Genomic DNA, 22,051 nt, shown 5'->3' on the forward strand with positions numbered 1-22,051 from the left:
TTATGAGAGTCGAACTGATAGTCCCTTTAATAATGAATATTTCAGATGTGTGCTTGTTATTGGTTAACTTATTTTAAAATCTTTGCTAAATAAATATACTTCTGTTGCTATAAACTGCTTACCAGTACAAGATGCTTTTGCTTTCTCAAAATAATGTATACAAATAATGATTGTATGACTCAGAGCAAGATTATCACCTGTAGTTTTAATCAAACTCAATATTCTTGTCACCAGAAGTGTTGAGGGTGATAGTGTAACCACTTGTGTTTATTACTGTATTCTCTGATTTTCTTGAGAAACAGTATAGAATTAGATTAAAAATATTGATAGAAAGTTAAGAGATATTGATCAAAGAATTTAAAAGACTACATTGAGAGCATCAGTGAGACAATGAGAGACATCAGTGACACTATGTGAGACAAATGAGAAATAGTCAAATAGGAAAGAAAGCAAACGTGAGGGCACTACAAATTATAATACAACTTCATTAATTTACCAGGTTGCTGCATTGAACACAAAGCCAATAATTTTACCATCAGACTGGAATCATTGGAAAACCTGAAGTTAGGGCTTTATTTCCTTCATTGTCCATTTATGTTTTCCAAAAGGTGAAAATTATTGTGGTGACTCATGACATCTGCCTTTTCAATGATCTTCAGTTTGAACATTATGATAGAAGTACTACCGCCTCTAAAAATATTACACCTCCTGCTTTTTAAAATGAATTTGAGTGCTATGTTTTCATTTATTGTTATGTTACTCCCACTAAACAGCACAGACCTTCAGATTGGTGTAACTGAGAAAAACATGTTTTTCTACAACACTAAAGAAATAGGCTCTCTAACTCTAAACTAAATTCAGTTTCTGTCACTCATGATCAACTTCAAACCTAACTCATCACTAGCAGGCTGTGTTAATTCAAACACATGTCTTAACTCATATATGCTTCCATTTCCCTTTGTAAAATATGAGACTGCTTGTTTTGAAATTCAAAGTCTCATTTAGTGGTCAAAACGAAGGTACCAATATTTTAACACAATGTCTGCTGCACGATAAATGTGATATCCATGCACCGTCATCATTATCATTGTTATTATTTGTTTTTATTTTTTTTTATTATCACTGTCTCAGATTTTTTTTTATTATCATTGTTATTATTTTATTATCACTGTCTCAGATTTTCTCCAACAAGTATGTGGTTTGCTGAAGGAAATCAGAGTGCCGGAGCCACATTCACCCTCTTGGGCTTCTCAGGATATCCCAGTCTCCAGGTTCCCTTGTTCCTGGTTTTCCTCACTGTCTATGCAGTCACCATGGTGGGGAACCTGGGCATGATCGCCATCATCAGGATCAGTCCCAAACTCCACACCCCCATGTACTTTTTTCTCAGTCACTTGTCCCTTGTTGATTTCTGCTATTCCACCACAGTTACACCCAAACTCTTGGAGAATTTGGTTGTGGAAGACAGAACCATCTCTTTGACGGGATGCATCATGCAGTTCTTCTCGGCTTGTATGTTTGCAGTGGCAGAGGCGGTCATGTTGGCAGTGATGGCCTATGACCGATTTGTGGCCGTTTGTAAGCCTCTACTCTACACAGTGGCCATGTACCCAAAGCTCTGTGCATCGTTAGTGGCTGGTCCTTACACGTGGGGTGTAGTCTGCTCCCTGACACTCACCTGTTCTCTCCTGGCATTATCCTTCTGTGGGTCTAGCATCATAAATAATTTCTTCTGTGAGCACTCTGTCATTGTCTCCATCTCCTGCTCTGACCCCTTCATCAGCCAAGTGCTCTGTTTTGCTATCGCCAAATGCAATGAGGTGAGCAGCCTGGTAATTGTCCTCACTACTTGTGTTTCCATTTTTGTCACTATCATAAAAATGCCTTCTGCTCGGATTCGCCAAAAAGCCTTCTCTACTTGTGCCCCGCTTCTGACCGCCATCACCATGTTCCATGGGACTATCCTGTTCCTTTATCGTGTACCCAGGTCCAAAAGCTCATGGCTCATGGTCAAAGTAGGTTCTGTATTTTATACAGTGGTGAGTCCTATGCTGAACCCTCTGATCTATAGCCTCAGGAACAAAGATGTAAAAGAGAGTGTCAGGAAATTAATGAATCACTTAATACAATTTGGTTGAAGATATGTATTTCCAAAAGAAATTTGATCTATTACATAATATTAACTAAATCTTCTTGTAGAGATAATGACTCAAATTATGTAGTCAACTCACTAGATCATAAATTTAGAGTCATAAATTGTCTATTTGATCTCTTAGGTTCTGTTCAGTTCAGTGTCAAATAAAATAGCTGTATATCATGTGTAAAATGATGTGTGTTGTGAGTGTATGAAAAGTGAAACTGTGAGTTGTTCAGTCATGTCTGACTCTTTGCCACCCCATGAACTGTAGCCTGCCAGGTTCTTCTGTCCATGGAAGTCTCCAGGCAAGAATACTGGAGTGGGTAGCAATTGCCTTCTCCAGGGGATCTTCCTGACCCAGGGATTGAACCTGGGTTTCTTGCATTTCAGGGAGATTCTTCACCTTCTGAGCCAACACTGAAGCGCTGTGGGTGAATAGTGTCTCCCAAATATCCATGTCACCCAAAACTCAGAATGTCACCTTATTTGGAAATAAGACCTTTGCAGATGTAATTAAGGTAAGAGTCAAGATGAACTTAAAGTAAACCCAAAATCCAACGAGATTGTCCTTATAAGACAGAAAAAGATACACAGAGACACACAGGGAAGGAGGGTGTGTGACTTCTGCTTCTCTCTCTTTCCTCCTAAACCACACACAATTCTTAAAAAAAAAAAAAAAAAAAGGGAAGTGGGAGGGGGATCGGGATGGGGAACACATGTAAATCCATGGCTGATTCATGTCAATGTATGGCCAAAACCACTACAATATTGTAAAGTAATTAGCCTCCAACTAATAAAAATAAATGAAAAAACAATAACTCATTTTTAGTATTGTTGGTACATAACTGCTTTCTGGTTGTCGGTAAGCCTGTGCTTTACACAGCTGTTGTGCCCCAGAAGCTGCGTTCCATCCTTCTGGCTGGTGCTAGAGCTGAGCATAGACTGTTTCTTGCACTCATCCTTTCAGTTGTATTGCCTACTGTGAGTCCATCATAGTTAACACATTTTGTATGAATATTCTGCTGCCCTTTTGGATCTTGTTTACTTTAGCCAATTCAATGAACCAAGAAAGTTCATAGTCATCATTTCCTAGCTTTCACTTCTGTCACTATTTTAAAGATACTTTCTACCTGTGGGCATCACAGAGTCCTGTCTCCCTGTGTCTCCCACATATCATCATCCTTTCTCTCTATAGCACGTGCATGCTGTGTGCTAAGTCATTTCACTCGTGTCAGACTCTTCTGAGACCCTGGACTGTAGCCCGCCAGGATCCTCTGCCCATGGGATTCTCCAGGCAAGAATATTGGAGTTGGTTGCCATGCCTTCCTCCAGGGGATCTTCCAGACGCAGGGACTGAGCCAGAACCGCTTATGTCTCCTGCAGGTACCTTATCACTAGGGCCACCTGGAAGCCCTCTATAGCATGCTCAGTTCCAAATGCTCATAAGTGATTGTTCAAATAGAGTCTGTTTCATACCGTGCCAATCCTCACACTGAACTCAGTGACATACACTATACATACTGACATCCTCACTGACATAATAGCTTGAAATATAAAAACATGAAACACCTTGTAAGGAAGTTAATAGGCTCCAAAATATTTTAGCGCTCAATCCACTGTTAATAAATATATTTCTATTAAATCATGTATGTGCCTATTCAAATACCACCTTACAAGAAGATTCTTTTCTGAAAATCTAATATAATGAGATAATCACTCTTTATCCCCTTAACAATATTTTTTTCTTAGAAACATGATATGTTTAATACATGCAATAATTTATTTGTATCATTAGCTTCTCCCTCTATACACTCCAAGAGAGTAGAAATTTCTGGTATTATTATTGTATCTTATATCTCTAATGCCTAGAAAATTACCTAGAAAACACATTTGGCCTTCAATGAATACTTGCTGGATGAGTAAAAGATGAAAAGAAATGAAAATTTCTGACTAAATTCATAATATTTAGTACTGTGCTCACCTAGGTAAGAGACCTTACCTGGTGGCTCAGATGGTAAATAATCCCTCTGCAATGCAGGAGACCCAGGTTGGAAGATGCCTTGGAAAAGGAATGGCAACCCACTCCAGTATTCTTGTCTGGAGAATCCCATGGACAGAGCAGCCTGGCTACAGTCCATGGGGTCACAAAGAGATGGACACGACTAGGTGGCTAACTCTTCACCTGGATAAGACTTTAGATGATGTCTCCTTAATGAATATAGTTGTCACATGAGATTTAAAAAGCTAAAACGACATAAGTAATGCACTCAAAGACTTATATGAGTGTTCCTATTACTGAGTACTGTACATTGGAATATTTTTCTTTGTTTAATTTTAAGTCTTTAGCTGTAGCTGCATATTCTATAAATATTTGATTCTCTTGCAGTTTTCAGAACCATTGAAATGACACTTCCATTATCAGAAGGGTCTCTCACAAACAGTCCTTGAATGTAGTTTATTAACACTGGTCATGTTCAATTTAGAGATCCTGCCCTTTCTAAGCTAATACAGATTTCAGAAATTCTGAAGAGTTTATTCAAAATTCTTCAAGCCAGGCTTCAACAATACGTGAACCGTGAGCTTCCAGATATTTGAGCTGGTTTTAGAAAAGGCAGAGGAACCAGAGATCAAATTGTCAACATCCATTGGATCATCAAAAAGGCAAGAGAGTTCCAGAAAAACATTTATTTTTGCTTTATTTACTATGCCAAAGCATTTGACTGTGTGGATCATAATAAATTGTGGAAAATTCTGAAGGAGGTGGAAATACCAGACCACCTGAACTGCCTCTTGAGAAACCTGTATCCAGGTCAGGAAGCAACAGTTAGAACTGGACATGGAACAACAGACTGGTTCCAAATAGGAAAAGGAGCATGTCAATGCTGTATATTGTCACCCTGCTTATTTAACTTATATGCAGAGTACATCATGAGATACACGGACTGGAGGAATCACAAGCTGGAATCAAGATTGCCTGGAGAAATATCAATAACCTCAGATATGTAGATGATACCACCCTTATGGGAGAAAGTGAAGAACTAAAGAGCCTCTTGATGAAAGTGAAAGAGGAGAGTGAAAAAGTTGGCTTAAAGCTCAACATTCAGAAAACTAAGATCATGTCATCTGGTCCATCACTATGTGGAAATAGATGGGGAAACAGTGGCAACAGTGGCTGACTTTATTTTTTTTGGCTCCAAAGTCACTGCAGATGGTGATTGATCAGAAGCCTCTTACTCTTAGGAAGGAAAGTTATGACCAACCCAGATAGCATATTAAAAAGCAGAGACATTACTTTGTCAACAAGGGTCCATCTAGTCAAGGCTATGGTTTTTCCAGTGGTCATGTATGGATGTGAGAGTTGGACTATAAAGAAATCTGCTGCTGCAGCTGCTGCTAAGTCACTTCAGTCATGTCCAACTCTGTGCGACCCGATAGATGGCAGCCCACCAGGCTCCCCTGTCCCTGGGATTCTCCAGGCAAGAACACTGGAGTGGGTTGCCATTGCCTTCTCCAATGCATGAAAGTGAAAAGTGAAAGTGAAGTCACTCAGTCGTGTCCGACTCTTAGCGACCCCATGGACTGCAGCCTACCAGGCTCCTCCGTCCATGGGATTTTCCAGGCAAGAGTACTGGAGTGGGTTGCCATTGTCTTCTCCTAAAGAAAGCTGAGCACCGAAGAATTGATGTCTTTGAATTGTTGTGTTGGAGAAGACTCTTGAGAGTTCCTTGGACTGCAAGGAGATCCAATCAGTCCATCCTAAAGGAGATCAGTCCTGGGTTCATTGGAAGGACTGATGTTGAAGCTGAGACTCCAATACTTTGGCCATCTGATGAGAAGAGCTGACTGATTTGAAAAGACCCTGATGCTGGGAAAGGTTGAGGGCAGGAGAAGAAGGGGATGACAGAGGATGAGATGGCATCACCAACTCAATGGACATGAGTTTGGGTGACCTCCAGGAATTGGTGATGGACAGGGAGGCCTGGTGTGCTGCGATTCATGGGGTCACAAATAGTTGGACATGACTGAGTGACTGAACTGAACTGAATTAAGATTTTTCCAAAATACATGATGCAACTTTGTTTACTAGAGGTGAACACTTTTATTTTAGTGAAAAGAAAAAAACAAAAAAAAACCCTGAGTGAGAACAAGTAAAATATATCTAAGAAAGTCATACTGCAAAATATTAGTACCTGTGACTAAACTCGTGATGTTTTCTTCAGTGTGGTTCTCTCTTCCTGCACATTCAGTGTTGTTTCTGGAGTAATTTAGGGTATATTTCTATGTCTGTGTCTGAGCTCTGGATTTTTCAATTATTTTGTTCTCAGAAATATGTGACCAATATGCTAGTGGTAAAGAATCCACCTGCCAATACAGAAGGCAGAGGAGATGTGGGAAAGATCCCTGGGTGGGAAAGATCCCCTGGAGGAGGAAATGGCAACCACTCCAGTATTCTTGCCTGAAAAATTCCATGGACGGAGGAGCCTGGTGGGTTACAGTCCATTGGGTCACAAAGAGTTGGACACGACTGAGCGACCGAGCACAACACGGTTTCATATGCGGGATTATCCAAACAGAAATATAGATTTTTCCTGTTATTCTTTTGTCCCTATCTCTTCAGAGTTCAGTTCTATACTTAATTAAATTTTCCCACTCATCCAACATTTATCACATATGCTTAATCAACTCCAATAAAGGTGCACTGTTTTAATTCCACAATAGTGCAAACACAGAGATGCACAATACACACATATGCACATCCATTAAATTTATTGTGGCAATTAAAAATTCTATATAAAGATGGGAAAACCCAACTTGACTCACACTGCTCAGAGAGGACCATGTATTCTTGTATAAACTCAGATTTTAAACATAAAAAGACCTTAATCAACACAGTTACATGTAAAATTTTCTGAACAGAAGCATTATATTCCTTTTCTCTGATGTATATTCATTCATTTCATTCATCTACTGGTTTACATACAGTTATTCATACTTATGTTGCCATTTTCAAAGTTAATTTAGTGAAAAGAAGCACTGTTTATATGCAAAAATGTATATTCAATTATTTATATCATAAACTCTAAAATGAATGATTGTATGCTTACATAATTTCTCATGTTCAGGGTCTCTTTATGGAAATATTTAGAAGTGGACTTGAGGGACAACAAGAAAACATTTTGGAATTGTTATATACTATCTATTTTACTAGTATAAAATACCACATATCTAGTATGTTATCTAATTAATTGTAGATGATGTTAAGCAAGATGTGTCAGGCATATACTAGATTATGCTTGAAAGACTTCAGGTACTTTCCTATTTATTCAGAAACCTCACCTGGCAATTTGGGGGTACACAGGATTTCTTTACATTTGTTTGCTTTCATTGTCTCTATCTTCTGCCTGCTTGTTTGCTGTCTTCCTCCACTGCTTTCCATAAAGAGAATGCTCATCAGACTAAAGTCACTGAAATTGGAACATTTCTATATTTGAAAAAAGGGATTCCTACAGATGAATTTTTATGGATTCTATATTTCGTTTGTGTGATGATCCCAATGCTAAGATACCAAAGTTCTTTCTTGTTGGGGTTATTCTTAAGGCAAAGCTCAAACCATGTAACTAATTGTTAATCACTGTGCACTAATTAAATTCAAGAAACAAGCATTTCTGGTACTCAAGTTCTTTAACACCACTGTTGACTTCTCTGGTACACATTGTGAGGATATAACGTTTTCCCTGTTCCTGTCTTCTGATTCCTGTCAAATTAGTTATTCCGTCAGGTTTTTCTGAGTCTTCAGGGATACAAAAGTCCCTCCAGTTACATTTTGCTTAACCAAGACATAATTTTAGCTTCTTAAACCAGGCTTCTCCTCCAGATCATGTAGACTATCTTCCCTTCAATGATTTAAAACTGAGTTTTTGAAGCTAGACTATTATTACAAATTATGTAATCTAGTTTAGCTCTCAATGGATTTCAGGTCTCATTAAGAATGTGTTCTTTAATAACTAGAAAAACATGTTTTTAGGAGAAATTCTATGCAACAGATTCAAGCAAGCAACAATAATTCTTCTATATTTAAGAATTTCTAGGTACCCCTGATGTCTTCTGTGGTAGTTAAGGCAATAAAGAATACCTATGCAGTGCAGGAGACTGGAGTTTGATCCCTGGGTTGGAAAAACCTCCTGGAGAAGGGACTGGCTACCCACTCCAGTATTCTTGCCTGGAGAATTCCATGGATAGTGGAGCCTGGTGAGTTATAGTCCGTAGGGATCCAAAGAACTGGACACAACTGAGTGACTAACACAACACTAACTGGTAACACTGAAACAGTAGTACCGAAGCAAGTGTTCACCCAGATGGTCACATTCTGAGAATAGTCGTCTGTCCCCAAAAAATTCAATATTGTGACACAGATTTTAGTTCATTGCATTTTTCCCCAAGCACACTAAGTTTCCTTATTGCTGTAGGAAAGATTAGAAGGGCCTGTAGGTGAATAAAGGCATTGTTCAAGATGAAGGGATGATAGAAGTGTTGATTATTGGTAATTAAAGCACAATGATACAGGTTTTCAAGGCACTTTTCATTGCTCTTTATAACCTAACCATTTGTACTTTTCCCCCCCAGTTTTATTAAGATGTAATTGACATCATCGTTTTCCTTAAGGTAGATAATGTATATTTTGATAATAATATGTGAGATGATAACTGTTACAAGGTTAACAAACAGGTCTATTACCTCATATGGTCTCTTCTGCTGGCTCAGTGGTAAAGAAAATTGCCTGTTCAATCCCTGGGTTGGGAAGATGTCCTGGAGAAGGTAATGGCAACCCACTCCAGTATTCTTGCCTGGGAAATCACATGAACAGGGGGCCTGGTGGGCACTAGTCCACAGGGTCATAAAAGAGTTGGACACAATTTAGGGACTAAACAACAACAGCAAACCTCACATAGTTGTCACTTTTTGATTGTGTTGGGAAAATTTAAGATATATTTTCTGAGCAAATTTCCAGCGTACAAAACATCATTGTCAAATACAGTCGTCTCATTGTGCCTTAAATTCCCAGAAACTATTCATGTTATAACGGAAAATCTGAACCATCTGATCAACATCAATATTCCCTTCTCCCAACTCCTCTAGCCCATGGAAGGTTCTTTGAGTTCTACTCAGGTTCTTTGAGTTCAACTTTTTTAGATTCCATATAAGGGAGAATATACAGCATTTGTCTTTACTTTGTCTGACTTATTTCACTTAACATAATGCCCTCGAGGTTTACCCATGTTCTCAAAACTCTGATTCTATAAGAGAGCAAAATTTGCCACCCCAAAATATGGCTGTTTAGTATGACAACTATATTGAGATGAGTATTTTTTATTGTACCAAATACTTCTATTTTAATCACTTTACATATATTTTCTTATTAAACTCCACAAGAATCCTATGGCATTATGGGTATCCCCATTTTATGGTTATTCATTCATTCATTCGGGGCATATCTCTTGAATGCTGACTTATTATATACAAGAGATCATTCTAGGTAATATCTAGGTGAAAAGAGGAGCAGTGTGGAGGCCATGATAGGAATCTACACGGTTTGATTGGAGGTCAGCAGGGAAGGAGCTGGTACTGGCTGCAGGGAAAGGGAGCCGGGGGTGGGGGGGGTGGGGTCAGAAAGGTAGTGGGCAGCGGTTCCTGTGGGTGGGCTGAAAGTTTTTAAGATGCAAATGACAAAGGTCTTTTCTTTTTAACTCGCCCTTAGCTGTCTAAAATAATTTAGATAGAACTCATGTTTCAAAGAAGGAACTATTATCATAGATGGGGACTACAGAATAGTATGAACTAGGTCTCCTAGACAGGGAGGAAGCTAAAAAATTCTGTTATAATTTCTCTCTATGACTCAATGTTTCTGTGCATCCCAGGAAACATTTGTCTACCAAACATTTGCTCTTTTCACTTCCTGGTGAATGGCCTTCTATTCCTGTTCATTTTCAGACTCCTACCACTTTCTCCTTTGTCAAAGTTCTGTATGGTTAAAATGTAAAGATAAAATGAGATTATATATACCTCCTTTTAGCCATCTTTGGAATCTCTTATGTTATGTGGATTCCATCTATGTACGTAATTAAACATTTTTTTCCTCTTGTTAATCTCTTCCATATAAATTTAGTTATTAAATATGCCAACATGTACTAGGAGGGTAGAATTTACTTTTTTCCTTCCTTAAAAATACTTCTAAAAAGTCATGGCCTTGTCCACCTTAAGACCTCTATAATTGTCAGGCCCTCTTCCTGCTATCTTCTGCTATTACAACATGCATCATTTCTCTTTTACACTCTAATCTCCATTTGATGAAGCCTTAAAAAAAAACTAATTTAGGATTTTCTTTATACTTATTACCTATTGTTTTTACTTCATGATGATATTGAGGTTAGTATGAATTATTTGGTATTTACATAATTAGTGTTGGTTACTTCAAACAGATAATAAGATTTATTAGTATAGAAGCTATTCAAAGTGCCATGGAACACAAAATGCTTAAATGCTCAGACTTCATTTAGTAAACACATAATGTGCTATAAGAACAGTGAATTGATATTTGAATGAAAGAATGGACATAAATTTAGCAAAACTAGAAAGGTTGAAAAACTTTCTGAATGGAGGGACTATTATTTATAAATTTTAGACATATAATGTAGTATGCAACATTTCTTAAAATTGAGGTTTAGAATGAATACTCATTTTATCAATTAAATTATTGGAGACATCTTTGTTTTTCTTCTAACATTCAAAATAATTTTATAGTAAATAATTTATTTATGCAATAAATAAAATGAATGGGTGCACATATGCCAAATATAAATATTTAAAACCATCTTTTATCTTTTAGCTTTTCTAGGGCATCTTTCACATCCTTGTTCCGTAGGCTATAGATCAGAGGGTTTAACATGGGAATCACAAGGGTGTAAAACAATGAGGTAATTTTGTCTTGATCTAGAGTGTGGGAAGAACTGGGTCTGAAATATATGAAGAGTATAGTTCCCTGGAAAATTGCCACAGCCGTTAGATGGGAGGTGCAGGTGGAGAAAGCTTTGAGCCTCCTTTCTGTAGAGTGGATCTTCAAGATTGCTAGAATGATATAACAATAAGAAACAAGGACTCCTGAAATGGAACTTAATTCAATAAAACCAAAAACAGTGAATGACGCCAACTCATTGACCCGTGTATCAGAGCAGGAGAGAAGGTAAAGTGGGGATAAGTCACAGAAGAAATGGTTAATCTCGTTTGATCCACAAAAGCATAAGCGGAATGCTAATGTCGTGTGGATCAAAGCATCTGCCATTCCCAGCATGTAAACCCCCGCCATGAGCAGGGAGCACAGCCTGCTGGACATGCTGACAGCATAGAGCAAGGGGCTGCTGACGGCCTTGTACCGGTCATAGGCCATCACTGCCAGCAGGAGACACTCAGAGTCGGCAAAGATACAGAAGACCAAGAACTGCAGAGTGCAGCCATAGAAGGGGATTGATTTGTTTTTGGCTAAAATGTCTATCAACATCTTGGGGCCAATTGCTGTTGAATAGCAGAGGTCACAGAAAGAGAAATGGCTGAGGAAAAAGTACATGGGTGTGTGCAGCTGGGGATCCAACCTAATTAAAATAATCATTCCAAGATTTGCCAGAAAGTTAATGAGATAAACAAGGAAAAACAGGATAAATAGGGCTACTTTAATCCCAGGGTTATCAGTAATTCCCAACAGTATGAATTCAGTTAAGGATGAGCAATTTCCTCTTTCCATTCTTCTATGCTCTTCTCTAAATTCTTGAGGAAATGATCAAGAAAAAGATATAGACACATGTACCACTTCTGGATGCTTATAGTATATCTGTAAGGAAGAACACAATTTATTTCTGCAATTTTCATTTTGTACTCAGAAAATGACTTGGTCAGTAGTCACTCTTTAAAGAGACATTGCTATCTACCTGATAATAATATAAATATGTGAGATAGGCAGTTGAGAAATTTGTTCTAAATCTACATGTTGTTCCCAAGGTATGTTACAATCTACAAACTAATTACTCTGAGCATAACCTTTCTTGTTTCAAGAAGAATATTTGGATGAATTAATGTCTCATTACATCTTCAAAACAACGTGAAAAAAACAACAATGTTAGAAACACCAGGCTATAACAGTGACTCGTATTTCCTATGCTTGAAAAATTTCCATGTGTGCAAAAAGTGTTTACAATTTTTATGTCGCTCAAAGAACAATTTAGAACATTTATGTATTATTGTTAGAATAAATTATTACAACACACACTAACAACAATGAAAATAATTATGTTATTGGTATTAGTCTTTAGTATTTAGTGAGACATGCGATAATATCACCTTTTCTCTTGAGATTTATTACTGCTTTACCACACAACTCATTACCTGTTTTTGGAGTGTCTGGTGCCAAAGATGGCGCCTGTAGAACAGTCAAAGAAAAGAGCTAAAAGGAAATGTAAACAGCAGAATTTAAAGCATATTGCTGTATCTCTTTGGATTTTGAACGGACTTTTATAGCATCCAAGTGGAAACAGGTTTAGTGACAATAAGTACTTCTGAGATACATAGGTTTCTCTGTCTAGTGTGTGTATCATGTGTGCCATGTTAGAATGTCTATTAAATGTCTTTAATGTGCATAAGAATAGAATATAGGTGAGGAGCTTTTCTTTAGACCTTATGACACGTGATTCATATGAAGATGAATTTGTACATTTTAATTTTGAAAGTACCACCTACATTACTCTTTAAATAAGGTAAAACTAACAACAACAACAAAACCCTTAAATTTATCTATACAGTATTCGATGAAAAAAGAAGTGAAGGTTTTCCTGTGAATCAACATCAAAATAAATTAATAGTCATATTATGGATGCTAATAAGTACAAGCAGATTCTGACAGTTCTGAGAAGAAAATATTATTTTTGGGCATTACATTAGATAATTTATTTAACTGAGTATGGAGGCATAAAATGTTTTACTTACAAATTTATTTTCCCAAAGCAGTAGCTATTTGTTCTAGAATCCTGAAATCATTACCCGGACCTTAGCTGAGATGAGCCGCTCTTGGGTAGCTGAATAAGCAGATAGGCTTTTATCTTACCAGGCGCACTGGGACTTAAAGCCCTGTGCTAGTGTGTCTAGCTTTAGACAATATGCAAACACATCATTAAATTTATTTCTGCTTCTGTGTATCCCCCCGTGAATTCAGAAACAACTGAGCAAAGTCTGAACTTTTATGCTTCAATATGTCACCAAATTAATCTGTGGTATGAAGAAGCCTGCACAAGCTATGTAAGGTGTTCCCCCCAGTTACCCTCTACCTGCTCAAAAAGACGCGCAACTTGAGAGTTGTGAGCTGAATTTTATTTGAGGCAAAATGAGGACGGCAGCCTGGGAGACAGCATCTCAGGGAGCTCTGAGAGATTTCTCCAAAGAGGCACCAGGAGAAGGTCAATATATGAAATTTTGATGAAGGGAGAGTTCTATGCAATCAAGTGCTTATCTTACAAAGGGTTTTCTGCTGGTTGCAAGGAGCTAATGTCACCATGAAGGGATTTAGCTCTTTGTCTAGATATGAAGGGATACAAGGATTCGGATCATAAAATCAGTTCCTGAAAATATCTATCTAAACACCTGTTCTACCAGTTTCCCTGGGGCACAGAGTGCCTCACTCTCCACTCTGAATTCCCCTCAGGGGGTGATCTCCTTCAGGATGGACTGGTTGGATCTCCTTGCAGTCCAGGGGACTCTCAAGAGTCTTCTCCAGCACCACAGTTCAAAAGTATCAATTCTTCTGCACTCAGCTTTCTTCACAGTCCAACTCTCACATCCATACATGACTACTGGAAAAAACCATAGCCTTGACTAGATGGACCTTTCTTGGCAAAGTAATGTCTCTGCTTTTTAATATGCTATCTAGGTTGGTCATAACTTTCCTTCCAAGGAGTAAGTGGCTAATTTCATAGCTGCAATCACCATCTGCAATGATTTTGGAGCCCCCCAAAATAAACTTTGACACTGTTTCCACTGTTTCTCCATCGATTTCCCATGAGGTGATGGGACCAGATGCCATGATCTTAGTTTTCTGAATGTTGAGGTTTAAGCCAACTTTTTCACTCTCCTCTTTCACTTTCAAGAGGCTTTATAGTTTCTCTTCACTTTCTGCCATAAGGGTGGGGTCATCTGCATATCTGAGGTTATTGATATTTCTCCCTGCAATAGTGATTCCAGCTTGTGCTTCCTCCAGCCCAGCGTTTCTCATGATGTACTCTGCATATACGTTAAATAAGCAGGGTGATAATATACAGCCTTGACATACTCCTTTTCCTATTTGGAACCAGTCTGTTGTTCCCTGTCCAGTTCTAACTCTTGCTTCCTGACCTGCCTATAGGTTTCTCAAGAGGTGGTCTGGTATTCCTATCTCTTTCAGAATTTTCCACAGATTATTTTGATCCACACAGTCAAAGGCTTTGGCATAGTGAATAAAGCATAAATAGATGTTTTTCTGGAACTCTCTTGCTTTTTTGATGACCCAGAGGATGTTGGCAATTTGATCTCTGATTCCTCTACCTTTTCTAAAACCAGCTTGAACATCTGGAAGTTCATGGTTCACGTATTGCTGAAGCCTGGCTTGGAGAATTTTGAGCATTTCTTTACTAGCATGTGAGATGAGTGCAATTGTCCAGTAGTTTGAGCATTCTTTGGGATTGCCTTTCTTTGGGATTGGAATGAAAACTGACCTTTTCCAGTCCTGTGGCCATGGCTGAGTTTTCCAAATTTGCTGGCATATTGAGTGCAGCATTTTCACAGCATCATCTTTTCGGATTTGAAATAGCTCAACAGGAATTCCATCACCTCCACTAGCTTTGTTCGTAGTGATGCTTTCTAAGGTTCACTTGACTTCACATTCCAGGACATCTGGAATTCCAGGCTCTAGGTGAGTGATCACACCATCGTGATTATCTGGGTCGTAAAGATCTTTTTTGTACAGTTCTGGGTATTCTTGCCACCTCTTCTTAATATCTTCTGCTTCTGTTAGGTTCATACCATTTCTGTCCTTTATTGAACCCCATCTTTGCATGAAATGTTCCCTTGGTATCTCTAATTTTCTTGAAGAGATCTCTAGTCTTTCCCATTCTGTTGTTTTCCTCTATTTCTTTGCATTGATCGCTGAGGAAGGCTTTTTTATCTCTCATTGCTATTCTTTGGAACTCTGCTTTCAAATGAGAATATCTTTCCTTTTCTTCTTTGCTTTTTGCTTCTCTTCTTTTCACAGCTATTTGTAAGGCCTCCTCAGACAACCATTTTGCCTTTTTGCATTTCTTTTCCATGGGGATGAACTTGATCCCTCTCTCCTGTACAATGTCACGAACCTCTGTCCATAGTTCATCAGGCACTCTGTCTACCAGATCTAGTCCATTAAATCTATTTCTCACTTCCATTGTATAGTCATAAGGGATTTGATTTAGGTCATACCTGAATGGTCTAGTGGTTTTCCCTACTTTTCTCAATTTAAGTCTGAATTTGGCAAAAAGGAGTTCATGATCTGAGCCACAGTCAGCTCCTGGTCTTCTTTTTGCTGACTGTATAGAGCTTCTCCATCTTTGGCTGCAAAGAATATAATCAATCTGATTTCCTTGTTGGCCATCTGGTGATGTCCATGTCTAGTGTTTTCTTGTGTTGTTGGAAGAGGGTGGTTGCTATGACCAGTGCGTTCTCTTGGCAAAACTCCATTAGCCTTTCTTTGCTCTGCTTCATTCTGTACTCCAAGGCCAAATTTTCCTGTTACTCCAGGTGTTTTGCTGACTTCCTACTTTTGCATTCCAGTCCCCTATAATGAAAAGGACATCTTAGCTCTGGGATTAAAGAAAATATGTGACTAAGACAAAGCCCCAAACTCCTTATCAACCTACTTAAGAATTAACTCTCTGAATATCATCCAAGGACATTTAATTGAATCTGTGACTTCATAACATTCTCTACTATGTATGCTCTTTCTTGAATTATGTTATATTTTCCATAAAAATATGTCTACTGCATTTAAGTCTTTAGGAAAAAGTTCTGTGCTTATTATCTCTATTTTCTAAAACTGTTAATAGAGGACTTGCAGAGCTAACTGCTTTCTAGACATTTATTGCTAAGTATTTCTGTCTGTTAAAGTGGATAATAATGTACAAAGGATAGAAACATACTAGATTTGGGATTTTCCTTACTTACATTGTTCATACATTCAAGGATGATTCACTTAAAAATTTTTGGTGGGTTTAATGATTTTCTAAGTAGGTTTAATTTTTGCTTTCTTAAATAATTTGTCTGATATTATCCATACTAGATTTGCATAATTAGAAATAATAGAATTTTCTTTTTTCTATTGAAGTGTAGTTGGAATACAATATTATATTAGTTGCAGGTATATAGCTTAGTGATTCCATATTTTATATTCTCCACATATAGTTATAAAATATAGCCTATATTCTCTGTTTGTACATCATATCTTGTATCTTCTTAATTTTATATCTAATAGTTTGGTTACCAGCAGGGGTTCATGAGAGAGAGGCAGGATTTGAGTGAATCAGGGGGAGGGTTACATCATCTTGGTACCTGTCATGAGTGATTATAGAGCCTCGCCCATCTTTCAACTGAATATTTCATGGTGACCTCAGTCAACATGAAGAAGAAAACCAATACCAAAGAATGGATCAATGGTCATCATTTTAAGTCATGTAATTTTGAAAAAGTGTTTATGTAGCAAAAGATAACTAGAACAGTAAGAGTAAATACATCAGAGAAAAACATTTCCATAAAATATAAAGTATTTGAAAACCATTTATTCATATATATGACACAGAACATGCATCCAAAATATATGAAGATTTTTGTCAATAGTAAAAACAACAACAACAAAAATGAACAAAATACTGAACAGATACTCTCACCATAAAGATATATAAACAGCAAGTTAAAACACAACAGCTTTCTCAGAATCACTAGTTACTAAGGCAATGACAACAAAGCCACAGTAAGATAATATAACACAAATGTTAAATGAACTGAAATTAAATACTGATCATAATTAATCTCTGCTTCATCTGATTTCTCATTGGGAAATTAACAGCAACACAGGCTTTCTTATTCGTTTTGATATTTTTCTCAGTTTGTTCTTTTACTTATTTCTATAAATCTGGGAAATTTATTTTGCTAAAATGTATATAAATACTGCATATTTTATATTGGAAAAGTGATCCTTAACAACAATTTCTGATGCCTTTTATATGTCACTGTCATGCTTGGTTCTCAGGATTCCAATACTAAAATATCACCTGTACTCCTGTGGAGATATTTTTGAGGCAAAGCTTAAACCACAACTAATTTTTAATAGTTCCCCACTAAAATTCAGAAGATGATGAGCTTGTTTCAAAAGAATTTTACTATCACTATTTGCTTCTCTATTACACATACGGTGTATGTAGAATTGTCCTTGATCACCTAATTCTGTTCCTATCCTTTCTGATTTCTCCCTCAGTTACTTTCATTTCTCTCTCTCTCTCTTTTTTAATTTATTTATTTTAGTTGGAGGCTAATTACTTTACAATATTGTAGTGGTTTTTGCCATACATTGACATGAATCCTCCATGGGTGTACATGTGTTCCCCATCCTGAATCCCTCTCCCACCTCCCTCCCCTTCCCATCCCTCAGGGTCATCCCAGTGCACCAGCCCTGAGCACCTGTCTCATGCATCGAACCTGGACTGGCGGTTTATTTCACATATGATAATACACATGTTTCAATGCTATTCTCTCAGATCACCCCAACCTCGCCTTTTCCCACAGAGTCCAAAAGACTATTTTATACATCTGTTTCTTTTTCTGTCTCGCATATAGGGTTATCGTTACCATCTTTCTAAATTCCATATATACGTGTTAGTATGCTGCAATGTTCTTTATCTTTCTGGCTTACTTCACTCTATATAATGGGCTCCAGTTTTATACATCTCATTAGAACTGATTCAAATGTATTCTTTTTAATGGCTGAGTAATATTCCATGGTGTATATGTACCACAGCTTCCTTATCCATTCGTCTGCTGATGGGCATCTAGGTTGCTTCCATGTCCTGGCTATTATAAACAGTGCTGCGATGAACATTGGGGTGCACGTGTCTCTTTCAGATCTGGTTTCCTCAGTGTGTATGCCCAGGAGTGGGATTGCTGGGTCATATGGCAGTTCTATTTCCAGTTTTTTAAGAAATCTCCACACTGTTCTCCATAGTGGCTGTACTAGTTTGCATTCCCACCAACAGTGTGAGAGGGTTCCCTTTTTCCACACCCTCTCCAGCATTTATTGCTCATAGACTTTTGAATAGTGGCCATTCTGACTGGCAGGAAATGATACCTCATTGTGGTTTTGATTTGCATTTCTCTGATAATGAGTGATGTTGAGCATCTTTTCATGTGTTTGTTAGCCATCTGTATGTCTTCTTTGGAGAAATGTCTGTTTAGTTCTTTGGCCCATTTTTTGATTGGGTCGCTTAGTTTTCTGGAATTGAGCTGCAGGAGTTGCTTGTATATTTTTGAAATTAATTCTTTCTCAGTTGCTTTGTTTGCTATTATTTTCTCCCATTCTGAAGTCTTTCTTTTTACCTTGCTTATAGTTTCCTTTGTTGTGCAAAAGCTTTTAAGTTTCATTAAGTCCTATTTGTTTATTTTTGCTTTTGTTTTCAAAATTCTGGGAGGTGGGTCATAGAGGATCCTGCTGTGATTTATGTTGGAGAGTGTTTTGCCTATGTTCTCCTCTAGGAGGTTTATAGTTTCTGGTCTTACATTTAGATCTTTAATCCAATTTGAGTTTATTTTTGTGTATAGTGTTAGAGGCTAAAAAAATCCCTTGAGTTACGTTTTGTTCAGTCAGAACCTTGCTATAGCTTTTTAACAGGCTGCTCCTCAAAACCATGAAGAGTAGTATCATTTTTATCTACTCCCACTCAACAACTGAAAACTGAATTTGGGTAGCGACATTATTATTACAAGCTGGATAAACTAAAATATCTCACAATGGGATTTGTGTTTCATTGAAAATGAAGATCTTAAATAGTTTAAAAGCTTGTCTTAAGGAGAAAACATATTCCTCAGATGTAAGCAAGTGAGAAAAAAAAATCTACACTTAGAGTTTTCCTGGTGCCTTGGTGACACTAAACAATTCTATGTAGGCAAACACTACCCAGATGAAGGTCTTCTTCAGAATGTAGTTCTCTGGCCCCCAAATCTATAATGATATAGAATGCATTGCACGGTTCTAAACCGAAGTATATTGTAGCTCTCTCCTGCTGTGAGAATGACTAGGAGAGCCAGTGGGTATATAAAGACAGTGATGTTCTACAAGCAAGGCAGCACTTTTAGTAACATGAAGATAGTAATATATTGAGAGACTCTAGAAAGTATGCACTACATCAATTCAGTTCAGTTCAGTTAAGTCCTTCAGTCATGAACGACTCTTTGCGACCCCATGAATCACAGCACGCCAGGCCTCCCTGTCCATCACCAACTCCCGGAGTTTACTCAGACCCATGTCCATTGAGTCAGTGATGCCATCCAGCCATCTCATCCTCTGTCGTCCCCTTCTCCTCCTGCCCCCAGTTCCTCCCAGCATCAGGGTCTTTTCCAATGAGTCAACCCTTCTCATGAGGTGGCCAAAGGATTGGAGTCTCAGCTTCAGCATCAGTCCTTCCAATGAAAACCCAGAACTGACCTCCTTTAGGATGGACTGGTTGGACCTCCTTGCAGTCCAAGGGACTCTCAAGAGTCTTCTCCAACACCATAGTTCAAAAGCATCAATTCTCCAGTGTTCAGCTTTCTTCACCGTCCAACTCTCACATCCATACATGACCACTGGAAAAACCATAGCCTTGACTAGACAGACCTTTGTTGGCAAAGTAATGTACCTGCTTTTTAATATGCTATCTATGTTGGTCATAACTTTCCTTCCAAACCCAAAGAAAGGCAATCCTAAAGAATGCTCAATCTACCGTACAATTGCACTCATCTCACACACTAGTAAAGTAATGCTCAAAATTCTCCAACCAGGCTTCAGCAATACATGAACCGTGAAGTACATCAACTAGATAAATATATAATGAACTCTTGTACAAGAAACTTTTCAAGTTAAAAATAAAAATTGATAGTCTCCTACAATCTCATAGTGAATGTATTCTGTTTATGGAAAGACATTTTTCTAGTATAATATGCACATAGAAAAGGCATTTTCTGGATTTAGAAAAGGCAGAGGAACCAGAGATCAAATTGCCAACATCCTCTGGATCATCAAAAAAGCAAGAGAGTTCCAGAAAAACATCTATTTCTGCTTTATTGATCATGCCAAAGCCTTTGACTGTGTGAATCACAATAAACTGGAAAATTCTGAAAGAGATGGGAATACCAGACCACCTGACCTGCCTCTTGAAAAATCTGTATGCAGGTCAGGAAGCAAGAGTTAGAACTGGACATGGACCATCAGATTGGTTTCAAATAGGAAAAGGAGTACGTCAAGGCTGTATATTGTCACCCTGCTTATTTAACTTATATGCAGAGTACATCATGAGAAACGCTGGGCTGGAGGAAGCACAAGCTGGAATCAAGATTGCTGGGAGAAATATCAATAACCTCAGATATGCAGATGACACCACCCTTAGGGCAGGAAGTGAAGAAGAACTAAAGGGCCTCTTGATGAAAGTGAAAGAGGAGAGTGAAAAAGTTGGCTTAAAGTCCAACAATCAGAAAATTAAATCATGGCATCTGGCCCCATCACTTCATGGAAAATAGATGGGGAAACAGTGGAAACAGTGGCTGACTTTAATTTTGGGGGCTCCAAAGTCACTGCAGATGGTCAATGCAGCCATGAAAGTAAGATACTTAGTCCTTGGAAGGAAAGTTATGACCAACCTAGACAGCATATTAAAAAGCAGAGACATTACTTTGCCAAGAAAAGTCCGTCTAGTCAAGGCTATGGTTTTTCCAAAAGTGATGTATGGATGTGAGAGTTGTACTGTGAAGAAAGCTGAGCACCAAAGAATTGATGCTTTTGAACTGTGGTGTTGGAGAAGACTCTTGAGAGTCCCTTGAACTGCAAGGAGATCCAACCAGTCCATCCTAAAGGAGATCAGTCCTGGGTTTTCATTGGAAGGACTGATGTTGAAGCTGAAACTCCAGTACTTTGGCCAACTCATGAGAAGAGTTGACTCATTGGAAAAGACCTTGATGCTGGGAGGGATTGGGGGCAGGAGGAGAAGGGGACGACAGAGGATGAGATGACTGGATGGCATCACCAACTCGATGGACATGGATTTGGGTGGACTCCGGGAGTTGGTGATGGACAGGGAGGCCTGGCATGCTGCGATTCATGGGGTCGCAAAGAGTCGGACATGACTGAGCGACTGAACTGAACTGAACTGTGATAATATTGCTCATCTAATCTATATCAAGTGTCAGTGTACCTGACTCATACTGTTTTATTGGAGCTGGGACATACCATTTATTCATATATTATGGACAACTGCTTTTGTGATACAGGGCAAAACTGTTTAGTTATGACCAAAATTTATGGCCTAAAACCCTAAAATATACACTATTAAATACCTCAGGGCTTCCAAGTTGGTGCTAGTGGTAAAGAACCCTACTGCCAATTCAGGAGACATAAGAGACACAGGTTTGGTCCCTGGACTGGGAAGATTCCCTGAAGGAGGTCAAGGCAACCCACTCCAGTATTCTTGCCTGGAGGATCCCATGGACAGAGGAGCCTGGAGGGTTACAGTCCATGGAATCACAAAGAGTCAGACACAACTGAAGCTGCTTAGCATGCACCACAAATACTTCAAAGAA

The 22,051-nt window shown here is 38.3% G+C and overlaps 2 protein-coding genes across 2 annotated transcripts; one reads left to right on the plus strand and one right to left on the minus strand.

Moving 5' to 3' along the window:
* The first annotated feature begins 1,193 nt into the window (after positions 1-1,193).
* LOC122702705 (olfactory receptor 5D13-like) lies at positions 1,194-9,644 on the plus strand. The gene is made up of 2 exons (XM_043916448.1): positions 1,194-2,116; positions 9,512-9,644. The coding sequence occupies exons 1-2, from the start codon at positions 1,194-1,196 to the stop codon at positions 9,642-9,644; spliced, it is 1,056 nt and encodes a 351-aa protein (XP_043772383.1).
* Positions 9,645-10,997: 1,353 nt separating this feature from the next.
* LOC122710249 (olfactory receptor 5W2-like) lies at positions 10,998-11,930 on the minus strand. Its single transcript, XM_043927952.1, has one exon. It carries the CDS (start codon positions 11,928-11,930, stop codon positions 10,998-11,000), a length of 933 nt encoding a protein of 310 aa, XP_043783887.1.
* Positions 11,931-22,051: the final 10,121 nt, after the last annotated feature.

Source organism: Cervus elaphus, chromosome 1 (genome assembly GCF_910594005.1).
Source record: "Cervus elaphus chromosome 1, mCerEla1.1, whole genome shotgun sequence".
NCBI lineage: Eukaryota > Metazoa > Chordata > Mammalia > Artiodactyla > Cervidae > Cervus > Cervus elaphus.